Source organism: Nyctibius grandis, chromosome 12 (genome assembly GCF_013368605.1).
Source record: "Nyctibius grandis isolate bNycGra1 chromosome 12, bNycGra1.pri, whole genome shotgun sequence".
Lineage (NCBI taxonomy): Eukaryota > Metazoa > Chordata > Aves > Nyctibiiformes > Nyctibiidae > Nyctibius > Nyctibius grandis.
The window spans coordinates 1,716,921-1,733,114 of NC_090669.1; the positions used below are offsets into that span (position 1 = coordinate 1,716,921).

The window sequence follows — 16,194 nt, forward strand, 5'->3', positions numbered from 1 at the left end:
GGGAGCTCGGTGGGACGAAAGGGGACAGCTAAGAGAAGCCAAAACTCCATCTGTGGCGTTCTTATTTTTGTTGTTCTTTCTTTTAACTCGGCTCTCCCCGGGGAGGCACAGCGGGGGTGCCCCGACTGCTGCAGCGACCGTCTGTTAGAGACCAGGAACAGCTCAGGGCAGCTTTGCTTTTGCCTCCTTTGATTTATTAATGTCGTCCATGCCCGGTGTGTTGTTTTACACGCTCTGGTGACCCCTTCCTGCTCCTGACGCACCAGCTCGGAGCCGTGCAGCTTCGCCTGCGCCAGCGAGCCGCAGGGTCAGCGTTCGCAGCGGGGCTGCCCTGCCGTGGGCGTGTGATGCTCTCCACAACCTTTTGCCCACACGTTGTTTCCACAACATCAGTTTTATTCCATGCTTTTTCCCAACGTCAAGCCTGATCCCCACCCTGACTCCTCCTGTGCCTCGGAGCCAGGAAGAGTGGCTGTAGCTGGGGCACAGAGCGAGGGGTAATTGTGGGCAAAGATTGAGGCGCGTTGGGGGAGAGCAGAGATGGGTTTTTTGGGGGGACTGAAGTCCCTCCTGCTGCTGGTGGGTGGCACGAGGGAAGGGGTAGGGAGACGCACACAGGGTAATCTGTGGGTGTGGGCCAGCCCTAATAAGGGCTAATAACCCCTAATCACCCCTGCCAGGCACAACCCAGAGCCCCCAGCTCCAGGTGCTGGCCCTGAGCAGGTGTCCCCCACTCTGCTGGGAGCACCCCATGGCACCCTAAGGACACCCTTCCCCACTGCAACCACCCCAGCACAGCCGGCCCTCTGGGGGACCAGCACATCTCCCCGTGCTCCCTCTGAACCCTCTTCTCCAGCTCCCCAAAGCCACGTGGAGCCGTCCCCAAAAGGCACAAGGGGACGGTGGCAGGGGGGGGTTACACATCGACACGAACCACACCGGCCCTCTCGGCCGCGCTACCCTACACAGCAGTACATGCACAGCGGCCGCCCGGGCGCAGGGGACGAGCCCCAGGCTCTGCCCTCTCCTCCAGGCTCCAGCCCTAATAAATATCCAATAAATGGCACCAGTTACGGCCTCAGGGCCCTGGTTTTGGAGTGGGGAGGGGGATGTCCTTCAGTCGGGCAGCAGCTGCTCCAGCTCCTCCTCGTTCAGGCCGTTGGTGGTGACGATGTGGTCCAGCTGCTTCATGTATCGCTCCAGGTCCTGCATGAAATGGGGGATACGGGCCTTCTCCAGGACCCCAAATTTCTTCAGCCGATTCACATCTTCATAGGAGACCTGATGGGAAGCAGTGAGCCATGGTCAGCACCAGTGTGGAGCAGGATTTGTGGGCGTTTTTTTGGTCCCTGCAGGCCCAGGTGGTGGCAGGGCCAGCATGTGGCCAAGGCAGAGGCGCCGGCAGAGCCTAACCCGAGGGCTAAGCCTCTCCCCGAAGGTCTCCCACGGAAGGGGATGGATTGTCCCGTCCTTCCTTGCATCCCCCCACCCAGTACAGCCTTCCCCTGCCCCCCCGAGACCCGTAAGCGCAGGGAGCTGAAGGGCTGGCTGCCAGCGAGGGCTTGTTTTGGGGACGCCGTGGGACCCCACAGGAGCTTGGGGATGGGACGGGGCTCTGGCATCAGCTGTGTCCCCAACGCCGTTACCTTTCCCAGGGCAGCCAGCAGCGGGAAGTCGATGGTCTGGCGGTGGCGCAGGATGCGGAGGATCCCGTCCAGGTAGACCTGGTCCTTACTGAAACAGCCTGGAAGAGCGGGATGGCACCGGGCTGGGGTGACACGAGTGTGCTGGGGCTCAGATGTTGCTGGTGCTGTGGCCAGGATTACTGGGGCCCAAAGGATGAGCGCTGGGGAGCAGCACCAGGGCAGCGAGAGCCCCAAACCTCTCCCCAGGATGCTGTCACCCATCCTCCCAATGGATTTTTTAATGTTAAACCACCACAAGAACCTAAATGCATCCCCAGAAATGCTCCCTTTTCCCTCTCCTTTGGCTGCTGCCTCCCCGCCAGCTTGTGCGAGTCGCTCCCATCAGACCTCAACCACCTCACGGGGCTCCCCAGGGTGTCCCAGCCCTCCCCACCTCACCCTAAGAGCTGACGTGCCGGGACTGTGTGTAAACCATCACTGCCATGAAGTGTAAACCCATGGGAGAGCGGGGATGGGGACAGGGAGGGCTGTGGCATGGGGCAGAGCCACCATTTCAGAGGCTGCTGTGGCAACAGGGTCAGTGATGCTCAGCCCAGCAGCAAAACACACCCGGCCCTCGTTTTTCTTTGAAAAAAAAAATGAAATCCCTTCCAAAACCCAAAGGCTTTTCCCTCCCTGAGTGGTACAGGCTGGAGAGCTGGGTGGAGAGGAACCTCATGAAGTTCAACCAAGGCAAGTGTAGAGTCCTGCACCTCGGGAGGAATAATCCCATGCACCGGTACAGGCTGGGGGCTGATCTACTGGAGAGCAGCTCTGCAGAGAAGGACCTGGGTGTTCTGGGGGACAACAAGTTCCCCATGAGCCAACAACGTGCCCTTGGGGCCAGGAAGGCCAATGGTGTCCTGGGGTGTGTGAGGAAGAGTGTGGGCAGCAGGTCAAGGGAGGTTCTCCTCCCCCTCTGCACGGCCCTGGTGAGGCCACACCTGGAGTAACGGTGTCCAGGTCTGGGCCCCCCAGTTCAGAAAGACAAGGAGCTACTGTAGAGAGTCCAGCGGAGGGGTACGGAGATGGTCAGAGGGCTGGAGCATCTCTGCTGCGAGGAGAGGCTGAGGGAGCTGGGGCTGTTCAGCTGGAGAAGAGCAGACTGAGGGGGGATCTGATCAGTGCTCACAGATACCTTAGGGGGGGTGTCAAGGGCATGGGGCCAGACTCTTCTCAGTGGTGCCCAGCACCAGGACAAGGGGCAACGGGCACAAACTGAGACATGGGAAGTTCCATCTGAATATGAGGGAAAACTTCTTGACTTGGAGGGTGCCAGAGCCCGGGCACAGGCTGCCCAGGGAGGGTGGGGAGGCTCCTGCTCTGGAGATATTCAAACCCACCTGGACGTGACCCTGTGCAATGTGCTCTGGGTGACCCTGCTTGGGCAGGGGTTGGGCTGGATGATCTCCAGAGGGCCCTTCCCACCCCAACCAGTCCGTGGTACCTGGCTGTGAGGTGTCGGTCTGGCCCCTCTTCGCCCGCACGCAGTACTCCCACCGGACACCGGCGTCTTGGACGTATTGCTCGAGGTCCTGGAAGAGGGCGGAGAAGGAGAGGCGGCTGGCTCGCTCGATGGTGTAATAGAGCAGGGCTGCCCGCCACAGGAAGGGCTGCTTGCGGAAGAGGACGCTGTGCAGGCTGGCCAAGCCTTCCTCCGTGGGGTTGGCGGGCTTCAGGCTGTACTGCTTGCGGCCCTCGGAGCTGTGCCAGGGCTGGCGGGTGTTGTTCACCCCTCGGATGTAGTGGGTGCCTGGGGAGGGGGGGACGGGAGCAAGTGCCATTGGCTGCAGCCTCCAAAAAAACTCAACTCACCCCCTCAGAGTTGCTGGGGTTGGGGTTGAGACCCAGCACCCATGGGTGCAGCTCCAAACATGGCTGGAGGTGTTGTCGTGGGACATCTGCTTGCTCTAGTGCCCAGGGCAGGTGGCAGGCACATGGGTGGGTGCCCAGCACCCCCTGCCCCACATGCAGAGAGGGACCCAGGTGGCCTCAGCCCCTTCCAAAACCTGCCCTGATGCCTCCTTGCAGGACCCGGTGGGTATCACCTTGCGCCGTGGTCCCCGCAGCCCCCAGGTCGTTACCCCAGTGACAACCAGAGGATGCTCACAGCATCCCCCTGCTCTGCCCCACTGACCTATCTCGTGGCGCAGCATCCCCTCCAGCCAGTGCTGCCGGGCTCCGGCCAGGTTGATGGCCAGTGTTGGCCGGCTGTCCTCCACCATCATCACCGCCTGGGACAGGAGGTCGTCGGTGAGCTGCACCACCACCTGCAGAAGAAGAAGGAGGCAACGGGTGTCAGCACCAGGAGATGCTCAGCAGGGTCTCAGCTCTAAGCAGAGGCTGAGATGGTGGCAGATGGTCACAAAACTTGCCCTTAGCAAGTTTGCTGAGACACCGAGCTGTCTGGTGTGGTGACATGCTGGAGGGAAGGGATGGCATCCAGAGGGACCTGGACAGGCTGGAGAGATGGGCCTGTGCGAACCGCATGGAGTTCAACAAGGCCACGTGCAAGGTCCTGCCCGTGGGTCGGGGCAATCCCAAGCACAAACACAGGGTGGGTGGAGAATGGATTGAGAGCAGCCCTGAGGAGAAGGACTTGGGGGTGATGGGTGACGAGAAGCTCACCATGAGCCGGCAACATGCGCTGGCAGCCCAGAAAGCCACCCGTGTCCTGGGCTGCATCCCCAGCAGCGTGGCCAGCAGGGCGAGGGAGGGGATTCTGCCCCTCTGCTCCGCTCTCGGGAGACCCCCCCTGCAGTGCTGCGTCCAGCTCTGGGGCACCAACGTCAGAAGGACACGGAGCTGTTGGGGCGAGTCCAGAGGAGGCCACGGAGATGCTCAGAGGGCTGGAGCCCCTCTGCTATGGAGACAGGCTGGGAGAGCTGGGGCTGTTCAGCCTGGAGAAGAGAAGGCTCCGGGGAGACCTTCTAGCACCTTCCAGTGCCTGAAGGGGCTACAGGAAAGCTGGAGAGGGAGTTTTGACAAGGGCATGGAGTGACAGGACGAGGGGGAACGGTTTTAAACTGAAAGAGGGGAGATTGAGATGAGATGTGAGGAAGAAATTCTTTGCTGTGAGGGTGGTGAGACCCTGGCCCAGGTTGCCCAGAGCAGCTGTGGCTGCCCCCTCCCTGGCAGTGTTCAAGGGCAGGTTGGATGGGGCTTGGAGCAACCTGGTCTGGTGGAAGGTGTCCCTGCCCGTGGCAGGGGGTTGGGACTGGATGGGCTTTAAGGTCCCTTCCAACCCAAACCAGTCTGTGATTCTATGAAAAAGCCACCAACGCCGCAGGCAGCACCATCCGGCGCCGCTGCACCATCACCAGCTCGTGCTGCAGCTCCCAAAGAGCCCACGGCCACCTGGAGCAGGCAGGGAGGGCACTGCCGGCGCTGAGGGGGTGCCGAGAGGAAAGAGATGATCCTACGGCAGGGATGAAATAACTCCTTTGATCCCTTTACAGCCAAAAAACCTGAGCAGGCACCATGGGGGGAGCGGGTAGCTCCTTGGCTCCAGCATCCCTCCGGCTCCAGCATCCCCCCAGCTTGTTCCCATGGGCTTTGTGGAATTTAGACGACGGGCATCCTCCGGAGACCTGCCCACCTCCCCTCCTGCATCCCCACTAGTGTGGGACGACGCAGTAAATTCAGCTCAAATCAACCCCACTCTAAACCACCAACAGCACCTGCTTATTGTGGGTTCCAACCTCTAGATCCCACCAATAAACATCCCATGATGGAACCGTGGCTCTGTCTCCGTTTTCATGGACTCTCCTGCAGATTGTCCCTTTCGAGGCTCCCAGACATGAGCAGCGAGGATGGATCCACGCCAACCCCCCCCCCGTCGCAGCAGGAACCACGCGCACAACTGCTGAATATTTTCATACAGAAAAAATCCATCTATTTTAGGACACCCGGCCGCCGTGAGTGCTGGAGCCAAGACAGCTGCTCCACGTTACCGAGGATTAACGTGCCAGCGCAGCAGCATTCTCTGACCATCCCACTTCAGACCTGCAGCGACTCGGAGCCGCAGCATCGCCGGAGGAGATGATCCCCAGGAGCTCTCGCATCCGAGGTTTCCTCGGGACCTTTGGGCACGTACCAATTGAATCAAAATCCTTCCATCACATCCATATTAACTCCAAAAAAAAATCTATGATTTGATGGCTGACACTTTTCAGGATGAAAACGTGCACACACGTTACTACGCAGCAATTCTTCTCTCTTACTTAAAAAAAAAAAACACAGAGGAGACTGACTGGGTTTGGTTTAACTCAGATTTATTATTGGGCAAAGCCGTTGGTTAAAGCCAGAAGTGCCACGTTAACAACAGAGCGGAGCCTACCACTGGGCAAAGGAATGGCATAAAAATACTTACAGTGCGATGCTTACCTGGAGTAAAATACACCAGCGCAGAAGAGAATCCCTCCAACGCCGAGAAAAGCCCTGCCAGGTCACGGCTGACCTGTGTGTGTCTCCAGTAACCAAGTCCAAACCAATCAGGGTTGTGGTTTCGCTGCCCTCTGCCACGTCCAGCCGTGGGGAGCTGGGATAAACCGAGGCAGGGAACTGATCTGAGTGGGGAGAAGACTCTCGGCAGCAGCACCAGCTTCTGCCAACAGCCCTGTCTGGAGCTACACCGGGTTACAGCAGCAATAAGGAGGCACAAACGAGCCACTGTGTGGGGTTCAACAAGGCCAAGTGTTGGGTCCTGCACTTGGGGCACAACAGCCCCACGCACCGCTACAGGCTGGGGGAAGAGTGGGTGGAAAGTGCCTGGTGGGAAAGGACCTGGGGGTGTTGGTCAATGGCAGCTGGATATGAGCCAGCAGTGTGCCCAGGTGGCCAAGAAGGCCACCAGCATCCGGGCTTGTACCAGCACTAGTGTGGCCAGCAGGACCAGGGCAGGGATCGTCCCCCTGGACTCGGCACTGGTGAGGCCGCACCTCGAATCCTGGGTGCGGTTTTGGGCCCCTCACGACAAGAAAGACCTTGAGGTGCTGGAGCGAGTCCAGAGAAGGGCAACGAAGGTGGTGAAGGGTCTGGAGCACAAGTGTGATGGGGAGCGGCTGAGGGACCTGGGGGGGTTTAGTCTGGAGAAAAGGAGGCTGAGGGGAGACCTTCTCGCTCTCTACAACTGCCTGAAAGGAGGGTGTAGCGAGGGGGGGTCGGTCTCTTCCCCCAGGTAACAAGTGATGGGACGAGAGGAAACGGCCTCAAGTTGTGCCAGGGGAGGTTTAGATTGGAGATCAGGGACAATTTCTTCCCCAAAAGGGTTGTCAAGCACTGGCACAGGCTGCCCAGGGCAGTGGTGGAGTCCCCATCCCTGGGGGGATTTAAAAGCCGTGTAGATGTGGTGCTGAGGGACATGGGTTAGTGGTGGGCTTGGCAGTGCTGGGTTAACGGTTGGACTCGGTGATCTTAAAGGTCCTTTCCAGCCAAAACGGTTCTGTGATTCTGTGATTTTAACCAATTCCCATCTCTTAGGTCAGCTCCGTGTGAGAGGAACACAGCCCTGACACGGCAATTTCAGCAGAGGCTGAAATCCTGGGACGTGGGAGGGGAAGGGGAGAGCCAGGGGATGGAGTTTAAACCAAAAGAAAGAAGACTGAGGAATACACGTCATCATCCTAGCACTTTTCCTGGTTCCTTGAAGACGCTGCGGCACAGAACTGGTGCCTGGACCCTGTGACAACCCCTGGTCCCCAGGTCTTTGCTGCCCGACCTGCGGCTCTTTCAGGGAGCGCTGGGGACGCTGCGCTGCGCCAGCCGGGGCTCCGCTCCCGGGGCACAGGATGCCGGGCTGGCTGGGAGCGGTTCGCAAGGCCAGGTCCACATCTTGTCACGCTTTGTTGCCCCTATATGGGGAAAAAATAAACCCCAAGGAAGTTGGAATTGAAAATACTGGATGCAGAAAAACTAATTACTTAATTCCCATTCCTGAAGAAAAGAGGAGAAGAGCAGACTGGGGGGGGATCTTGTCAATGCTCACGGATACCTTAGGGGGGGTGTCAAGGGGATGAGGCCAGACTCTTCTCAGTGGTGCCCAGTGACAGGACAAGGGGCAACGGGCACAAACTGAGACACGGGAAGTTCCATCTGAATGTGAGGAGGAACTTTTTTACTTGGAGGGTGCCAGAGCCCTGGCACAGGCTGCCCAGGGAGGGTGGGGAGGCTCCTTCTCTGGAGATATTCAAACCCACCTGGACGCGACCCTGTGCAACGTGCTCTGGGTGACCCTGCTTGGGCAGGGGCTGGGCTGGGGGATCTCCAGAGGGCCCTTCCCACCCCGCCATGGTGGGGTTCTGTGAAAGAGCTCACCCCCAGGCACCGAGGGCAGACTGCCGACAGCTCCCCGGCACTGCCAGCAGCCTGCCCGGCTGCTCGGGACCTCGCCCGCCAAGCAAGCGCCTGCACTGAGCAGCTCCAGGGTGGAGAGGCACCACCGACGGGACCCCAGGAGATGCCAGCTAGCGCCATTTAGGCTCAGGACATTTCACAACCCCCGGGATTGCCGTGCAACACTTACCAACGGGGCCAGGGGTTCCTTTGCTGCAAGCCGAAATCTGTACGGAGCCCTCTGAGCTCCAGCAGCGTCACCTCGGCCCTGAGCCAGAAGAAAAGCAGAAGAGCTTCAGGATCTACAGCTCAGATCCCGACAAAGAAGCTTTTGAAGACGCAAAGTTAATTATAGAGCAAAATACTTACCCACGAGGCGCCTGCGGGGGCCAGAAAGCTGGATCCTGCCTTCGCCGATCGGGCGCTGGGGACAAAGGGCAGCTGCCTGCGGTGACTGCCACCAGCCTGGCCACGGTGACTGCCACCGGCCTGGCCACGGTGACTGCCACCAGCCTGGCCATGCTGCCTGCAGGCAGCTGACGCATCGGCGGGTCGGTCTCTGGGCCAACACAATGAGTTTCTTCTTTTTTTTTAAGCAAGCCATCAGGACTTGTACGTATCAGGGAAGCAAACAGCACAGCAGAGCAGATGGGGCACAGCGGGGGAAAGTCAGAAATTACAGATACAGGCGCAAGGAGGGAACAGAGCCATGTCTGAAACCACCCAGCTCCCCAAACGGGTGTGATATTATCAGCGACGCAGAAGTTTCAGCAAGTTTTTGTTCTGCACAGGGAGGAAAGTTTGCCGACGCGGCTGTATCAAGAGCAGATGAAACCCTTCCCTCCTCCCTGCCCCCGAGAAATTCAGCAAAATTAGTAACGGGTGGGAATGAACAAACCAAGGCTTTAAGGGTTTTAAAAGCACTCAGGAAAAGTTTCGGATAAAAGGGCCACGGATCTCGCCCAACGATGTGCAAACATAATGACTGAACCCTGCGATCCCTTGAGCAACAGGAAAATTACACAGGGCTGGAAGGAAGCCAGTTGTGCACCCGTATGTAAGGAAAATGATGGCTTGCTGCCCAGGCAGAGCTCAGGTCGGGTTGAGATTGACAGAGAATAGCAAAATAGTGGAATTTTATCGATTAATAAAATCAAGAGAGAGACCACAACTAGCAAGTTGTAAGCGTAGGTCTGTACGTAAGACTGGGCAGCTGCCAGGCTGGGTATTGGGGCTGGTTCTGGGCACCAAAAGGCAGCTGAATTATAGGAAGAGATTTGCAGAGATCCTTCCCATCCTAAACAAAGGCTCGGGAGGGTGAAGGTGCCAAACCCCCATCCCAGGGACACCCCAGGGAGGGACCAGGGCAAAGCAAGGGGGGCTGGAGGAGGAACGTCCCCCGGCCCGGTGGGACCTCGGGGGACTGCTCCCTCCTGCTTTTACAGGTGTGAAATGCGCTGGGTACCACTGAGCGAGCTGCTGCTTCGGGGAGATGCTCATGAATAACCGTGTTTGGAGACAGAAGTGAAAAATCAGAGCGAGGGAAACCAGCCCGGCCAAGAGGCAGCGGTGAGGAAACACCCCGCACCAGCCGTGTGCCCTGCAGCCGACAGCCGAAGGCAGCCCTGCGAGCCAAAAAAAGGCAAAACCGGGTCCAGAAATCCTTCTCCTCGCTTGAACTCAGGATTTTCAAGCGCTTTGCCCACACCTTGCTGGTGGGAAGGGGAGAAAAAGCCCTTTACCCAAAGCTGTGGGACATCCCACGCTGAATGCTGCTGGGGCCACAGAGCAACCAGATGAAGAGATGCTGAACTTCCCCCTGCCCCAGGGATACAGGATTCCATCCCGTATCTTAACCACGTATTTCCCAGCCTTAAAACCCGAGCTCGGGGCTTCAAAGCACCGTAAGCCAGCACAGGGCAGCAGGAAATACCTCCCCCCCTCCCCGGCTTTGCTTTTGGACAGGCGAGAGAAGGCAGCTGTCGGAGATGTCTGCCAGCAAGAGATGGCTTCCCAACGGTAATTGATGCCTCATGCAAGCAGCAAAAGGCTCCTCTCTCTCTTTCAAGCCTAAAAGGGAGATATACACCGCAAAAATCAAGGGAAATTGGTGGGGAACCTGCCCCCACATCCTAACGCCGGGGTATGGCAAACGCAGCCAAGCCAGAGGTGAAAGGACAGCCCAGCTCCGAGCAGAAAAGTTTCTCTTTGTACCCAAACCACTTCTTAATCTGAGCCCTTTTTATCAGAAAATAAATATTTTGCGGCTGTGTTTCCCGAGCGATAAAGCGGGGGACGCGGGTTACCTCTCCCACGCAGCCTTCCTTCTGCATGTACTTGCGGATCACCGACCAGATCTGGCACTTGCTCAGCAACCTCCCGCCCGTGGCCACCTCGAAGCTCTCGTAGGTCCCGTACTTCTCCAGGACGGCACGAATGATCCTGATGGCCTGTCGCGGGCAGAAACGACACGTCAGTGCGAACGCCCTCCCCGCTTATCAACGCACCTCGAGACCCCACGTGCGATGAAACGCAGCGGAGATAATCCCTGATGAACCTGGAAAGCGAGACGGGGGTTCGCAGTATCTAAAAAACTGAGGAGACTGAGGGAGCTGGAGGTGGCCACGGGGACAGATGGCCACTTAACGCCATCAGCACGAGCCACACTAAATTCTTTCTGTTTTTTTATCACCCTCGCAAGCATCTGTTGTAGGGACCGGGCAAAGCAGAAGCGAAACGGCGTCGTTGTGGCATGCTGCCTCCGGGGGTTAAAGCCCTGAGTATTTTCATCTTTGCTGCTTTCGGTTCCCCTTTCAAACTATTTCATTAGCGTTAACATTTACGGAGCATCCTGGGCTGCATCCCCAGCAGCGTGGCCAGCAGGGCGAGGGAGGGGATTCTGCCCCTCTGCTCCGCTCTCATGAGACCCCCCCTGCAGTGCTGCGTCCAGCTCTGGGGCACCAACGTCAGAAGGACACGGAGCTGTTGGGGCGAGTCCAGAGGAGGCCACGGAGATGCTCAGAGGGCTGGAGCCCCTCTGCTCTGGAGACAGGCTGAGAGAGCTGGGGCTGTTCAGCCTGGAGAAGAGAAGGCCCCGCGGAGACCTTCTAGCACCTTCCAGTGCCTGAAGGGGCTACAGGAAAGCTGGAGAGGGGCTTTTGACAAGGGCATGGAGTGACAGGACGAGGGGGAATGGTTTTAAACTGACAGAGGGGAGATTGAGATGAGATATTGGGAAGAAATTCTTTGCTGTGAGGGTGGTGAGAGCCTGGCCCAGGTTGCCCAGAGAAGCTGTGGCTGCCCCCTCCCTGGCAGTGTTCAAGGGCAGGTTGGATGGGGCTTGGAGCAACCTGGTCTGGTGGAAGGTGTCCCTGCCCGTGGCAGGGGGTTGGGACTGGATGGGCTTTAAGGTCCCTTCCAACCCAAACCAGTCTGTGATTCTATAAAACATAAGTGTTTATTAGCACGTTTCCTTCCCCAAAAGTGAGTTTGCCCTGTAGATGTTTTCAAGCCATGACTTTCTCCAGTCTATTAATATAAACCCCAAACCAGATGACGACGACTTTGTTCTGGAGGGTTTTTTTTCCAGCAGTTTTATTGCATCTGTAAACCTGGCTGAGCTGCTGCCCAGCTTCCCAGCCCAGGACCAAGCGCTGCTCCTCCTCCAGCTGAGCAAACCCCCTTTGCTGGTGCCCTGCAGAGGAGGTCCCATCGCCTCCCTCGTCCCCAGGGTCACCCAGGATCAGGAGATGGGTGCTCACCACCGGCACTAAAACCACGCAACACCCCGTAAGAGGGGCCTCATGGGCTGCATCTGGTGAGCAGCCTCCCCTACCCCAGCAGAAGGTCCTGATTTTTCCACCCCTGAACAGTTGTCTCTGCACAGCTGGTTTTTATTCTCGAGTCACTTATTGTGTCTTTCCAGGAGAAGCTGCGCGGGGTTTTTTTGTGTTATTGTTTTTTGGGGTTGTTTTTGTTGTTGTTTTTTTTGTGTTTGAGATTTTATTTTGTTCGCTGAACAATCAGGACCATTTTTGCAGCACCATGAGGTACCTCCTGCTGACAGAGGCACAAAAAGGACCATTTCTTCCTCCCACCTCTGCTCAGCCACTTGCTCTCTCCTCCCAGGGGACCTAAAGCACCGAGCCAAGAGAAATCCAGCCCAGCTGGTGCCCGGGAGCAGGATGACCAAAGGACATGCTCCCGCCGACCTCCAGCGCACGTCCCGCTGAGGAAAATTCCTAAGATACCAAGTCTGAATTTCCGAGAGGCTGCTGAGCATCCCCGGGCAGCCCAAAATCCTGCACCCACCACGCGCAGAGGGATAACAAACCCTCCAGCCCCAGCACCGTGCAGACGCTGCTGGTGTTCCCATGACAAGCCGGGGACGTGATCGGTGTGATAAGCTTCCACGGGGCTAGAAGAATCCTTCTGGTTTATTTAATTTTCTATTAAAAAAAAATAAAATAAGCCCCTGAGCATGTGCAGAGCAGCTGGCGGAGCAGGGAGCTGGTGTTGGTTTGTCTGCTCTTGTCCAAGGATGCTGGCTTAGCAAAATGTCTCGTTTATTTAAGCTCAATGATTAATGCAGGTTTTTAAAAATAAAAATCAGTTTATAGCTGATAGTTAGCTGGTAAGTAACAGTTTCCCAAAATAAAGGAGACTGGAAGGAGGTTACTGCAGGGCATGAGCAAAGGAACAGCGACACTAACACCGTCCCATCGTTCTGGCACTGGAGAGCTCAGAGAAACGTTGGTGGAAACACTCAACACAATATCTCTTGCAAAGGGTTTTAGGATCCAGGATGAGACCGTTCACCCTGGCTACGAACACTTAATTTCACTCATTCAACAGAAAAAGAATCTCAATTATTCACCTTTTACTATATTGTAAGTCAAGAGAAAGCAAGAGGGGAAATAGCTCCAACAACTCATTCTCCTCAGAGAACGAAACGCACTTAAATGCATGAAGAAAACCCCAAAAAGCCAGTGAGGGCTTTAGAGGAGTCAGACCATCGTCACCACTCGCTGGCACCAGTTTAGCTGGGACAGAGGTATGGCAGGCTCTGGAAATGACTAACGGCTTAGACAGCTGTTTACAGAACGAGCTGAAACATCTGGATAATAATTCAGGCAGAGATACAGGAGGTAATGCAGGAATAAACACAATAAATAAATAAATTGGTGAAGAAGTTATTTGCAACACCAGATGTAAGCGCCCAACTAGGAGGGGGAAGACATGCCTCCGGCATGCACGTCTGAATTTAAGATAGAGAGTTCTCCATCTGCTTCCTCGAATGCACCTAAGAGGGGTCCGTGTGGATGCTCTCGCCAGAGGCGGGATGCTCAGCCCAAAAAGCAAACTCCAAACCACCACTGTCCATCTGTAAGCAAGAACCAGTTTGATGCTGGTAGCATCAACCAGCACCAGTATGACCATCACTCACATCACTCACATCACAACCACGGAGCACGCACTGTTCCTGCAGGTAGACCAGGCAATTAAAGAAGGGTTTAAGAAATAACAGGTTGAAGGCAGGACACAGAAGGTGCAGAGCAGAGCGAGAGCAGGCAGGAGCCTGACAGGAGCAGGCAGGAAGGAGAGCAGGCCAGGAGGGTTCACGTGGACACTGGGGTGATGGTTGACGAGAAGCTCACCACGAGCCAGCAACGTGCGCTGGCAGCCCAGAAAGCCACCCGTGTCCTGGGCTGCATCCCCAGCAGCGTGGCCAGCAGGGCGAGGGAGGGGATTCTGCCCCTCTGCTCCGCTCTCGGGAGACCCCCCCTGCAGTGCTGCGTCCAGCTCTGGGGCCCAACATCAGAAGGACACGGAGCTGTTGGAGCGAGTCCAGAGGAGGCCACGAAGATGCTCAGAGGGCTGGAGCCCCTCTGCTCTGGAGACAGGCTGAGAGAGCTGGGGCTGTTCAGCCTGGAGAAGAGAAGGCTCCGGGGAGACCTTCTAGCACCTTCCAGTGCCTGAAGGGGCTACAGGAAAGCTGGAGAGAGGCTTTTGACAAGGGCATGGAGTGACAGGACGAGGGGGAACGGTTTTAAACTGAAAGAGGGGAGATTGAGATGAGATCTGAGGAAGAAATTCTTGGCTGTGAGGGTGGTGAGACCCTGGCCCAGGTTGCCCAGAGAAGCTGTGGCTGCCCCCTCCCTGGCAGTGTTCAAGGCCAGGCTGGATGGGGCTTGGAGCAACCTGGTCTGGGGGAAGGTGTCCCTGCCCGTGGCAGGGGGTTGGGACTGGATGGGCTTTAAGGTCCCTTCCAACCCAAACCCTTCTACGAGTCTATGACCACAGACCAGCTCCCGGCTGGCCCGACCCCGGAGCACTCCCACCATGACACAGCCCGGTGGCACCGAGCCGGGACACCCAACACCTTCGCACCCACCGCTCCCACCCTTACGGGCCGGGAGGAAGGCGGCGAGCAGGCGGGTGGTCCGGGGCCCCCCGGTCCTCCCTCCCCCTCCTCCTCCCCCCAGGCCGAGCATCCCTCCCCGGTACTGCCATGAAGCTCATCCCCGCCCCGAGCAGCGGCACGAAGGCACCGGGGGCTCCGGCAGCCGCCCGCAGCCGTGACCCTCCCTGACCCCCCGCCCCGGGCCCCGCCTCACCTGAGCGACGAAGCGATCGGAGGCGGCCCCGTACTTATCGAGCACGGCGGCGGGCACCGGCTCGGCGTACTCGAACTGCGGGTCGTAGGCGAAGCTGGCGCGGAAGAACCGCTCCCGTTCCGCCTCCACGTTGCGGGGCCGCAGCGCCACGAGCAGGCAGGGGCTGCGCCGCCCGCCGCCCTCCTCCCCGCGGCCCCGGGCGGCGATGTGCGGCAGCGAGGCGGCGGCGCGCATCCCCCCGCGGGCCCCCGCGCTTTCGCTCTGCCGCATCCCGGCGCCGGTTTCCGATAGACGCCGCGTTCCCCGGGAGCAGCGGGGCGCGGGTGCCGGTGGCGGCGGCGGTGGGGACGGGCAGGAGCAGGGAGACGGGCCATGGCGGTGGGGCAGGCGCGGGGCAGCGCTGGAGTCCGGTGCGGCGCTGGAGCCCAGCCCGCCGCCCGCCGCCGCCCCCGGGTCCAGCACCATGGCGGCCAGCGCGGCGGCGGCGGCGGCACCGGCGGCACGTGGGCTGCGCCGGGCCCGCCCCCCGCGCCGCGCCCCGCCAATCAGCGCCGCGCCCGGCGCGCCGGAGCCAATGGGAGCGGAGAGTTTAGGGAGAGTCCCGCCCCTCGGCGCCGCGCGCCCCGCCCCGCCAGGAGCCTGCCCTGCCCGGGGCCGCGGTGCGGAGCGGGGGCAGCGCCGGGGCGGGGGAGCGGGGCGGCCCCGGGGGCGTCCCCAGCCCCGGCTGCATCCTCGGCCCCGGCTGTGTCACCAGCCCCGGTTGCGCTGCTGCCCCGGTCGCGTGCCGGTCCCAGTCGCGTCGCCATCCCTGATTGCGTTGCCACCCCGGTTGCTTTACCAGCCCTAGTTGCCTTGCTGAGGCAGCTGCGTCGCCAAGCCGGCTGCATCACCAGCCCCAGTCGCACCACCAGCCCCAGTTACATTGTCATCCCAGTCCCATCACCAGCCCCAGTCACATCACCAGCCCCAGTCATGTCACCAGCCCCAGTTACATTGTCATCCCAGTCACATCGCCAGCCCCAGTCACATCACCAGCCCTGTTCATATCACCAGCCCCGGTCACATCACCGACTCCAGTCACATCGCCAGCCCCAGTTGTATCACCAGCACATCCTCAGCCCCGGTCGCATCACCGGCCCCAGTCACATCGCCGGCCCCAGTTGCATCACCAGCACATCACCAGCTCTAGTCACGTCACCAGCCCCAGTTACATTGTCATCCTAGTCTCATCACCAGCCCTGATCGCATCGCCAGCCCCCATCACATCACCACCCCCCATCACATCACCAGCCCTGGTCGTGTCACCAGCCCCAGTCACATTGTCACCCCGGTCACATTGCCTAGCCCCAGTCATGTCACCAAGCCCAGCTGCGTTGCCAACCCTGGTGGCATCGCCGAGCACGTGCCTTTTCCCAAACGCCCTGCTCCTGGGGTGCCACCGGGCAGTGACCCCCTCGTTTTCGGTTACAGCCGGCTGTACCCACCCGCTGTGCAGGGACCAGGCAGGCTCAGCGCTCAGAAGCAAAGTGTGTTTATTATTTTATAAATCTGCTGATTTT

General features: G+C 58.7%; 1 protein-coding gene across 1 annotated transcript; it reads right to left on the reverse strand.

Annotated features, from left to right (window-relative positions):
* Window positions 1-187: 187 nt before the first annotated feature.
* On the reverse strand, window positions 188-15,109 carry MATCAP1 (microtubule associated tyrosine carboxypeptidase 1). The gene is made up of 6 exons (XM_068411303.1): window positions 14,636-15,109; window positions 10,325-10,468; window positions 3,823-3,955; window positions 3,133-3,438; window positions 1,647-1,744; window positions 188-1,281 (listed from the first exon to the last, which is right to left on the reverse strand). Exons 1-6 carry the CDS (start codon window positions 15,098-15,100, stop codon window positions 1,117-1,119), a joined length of 1,311 nt encoding a protein of 436 aa, XP_068267404.1. The 5' UTR covers window positions 15,101-15,109; the 3' UTR covers window positions 188-1,116.
* Window positions 15,110-16,194: the final 1,085 nt, after the last annotated feature.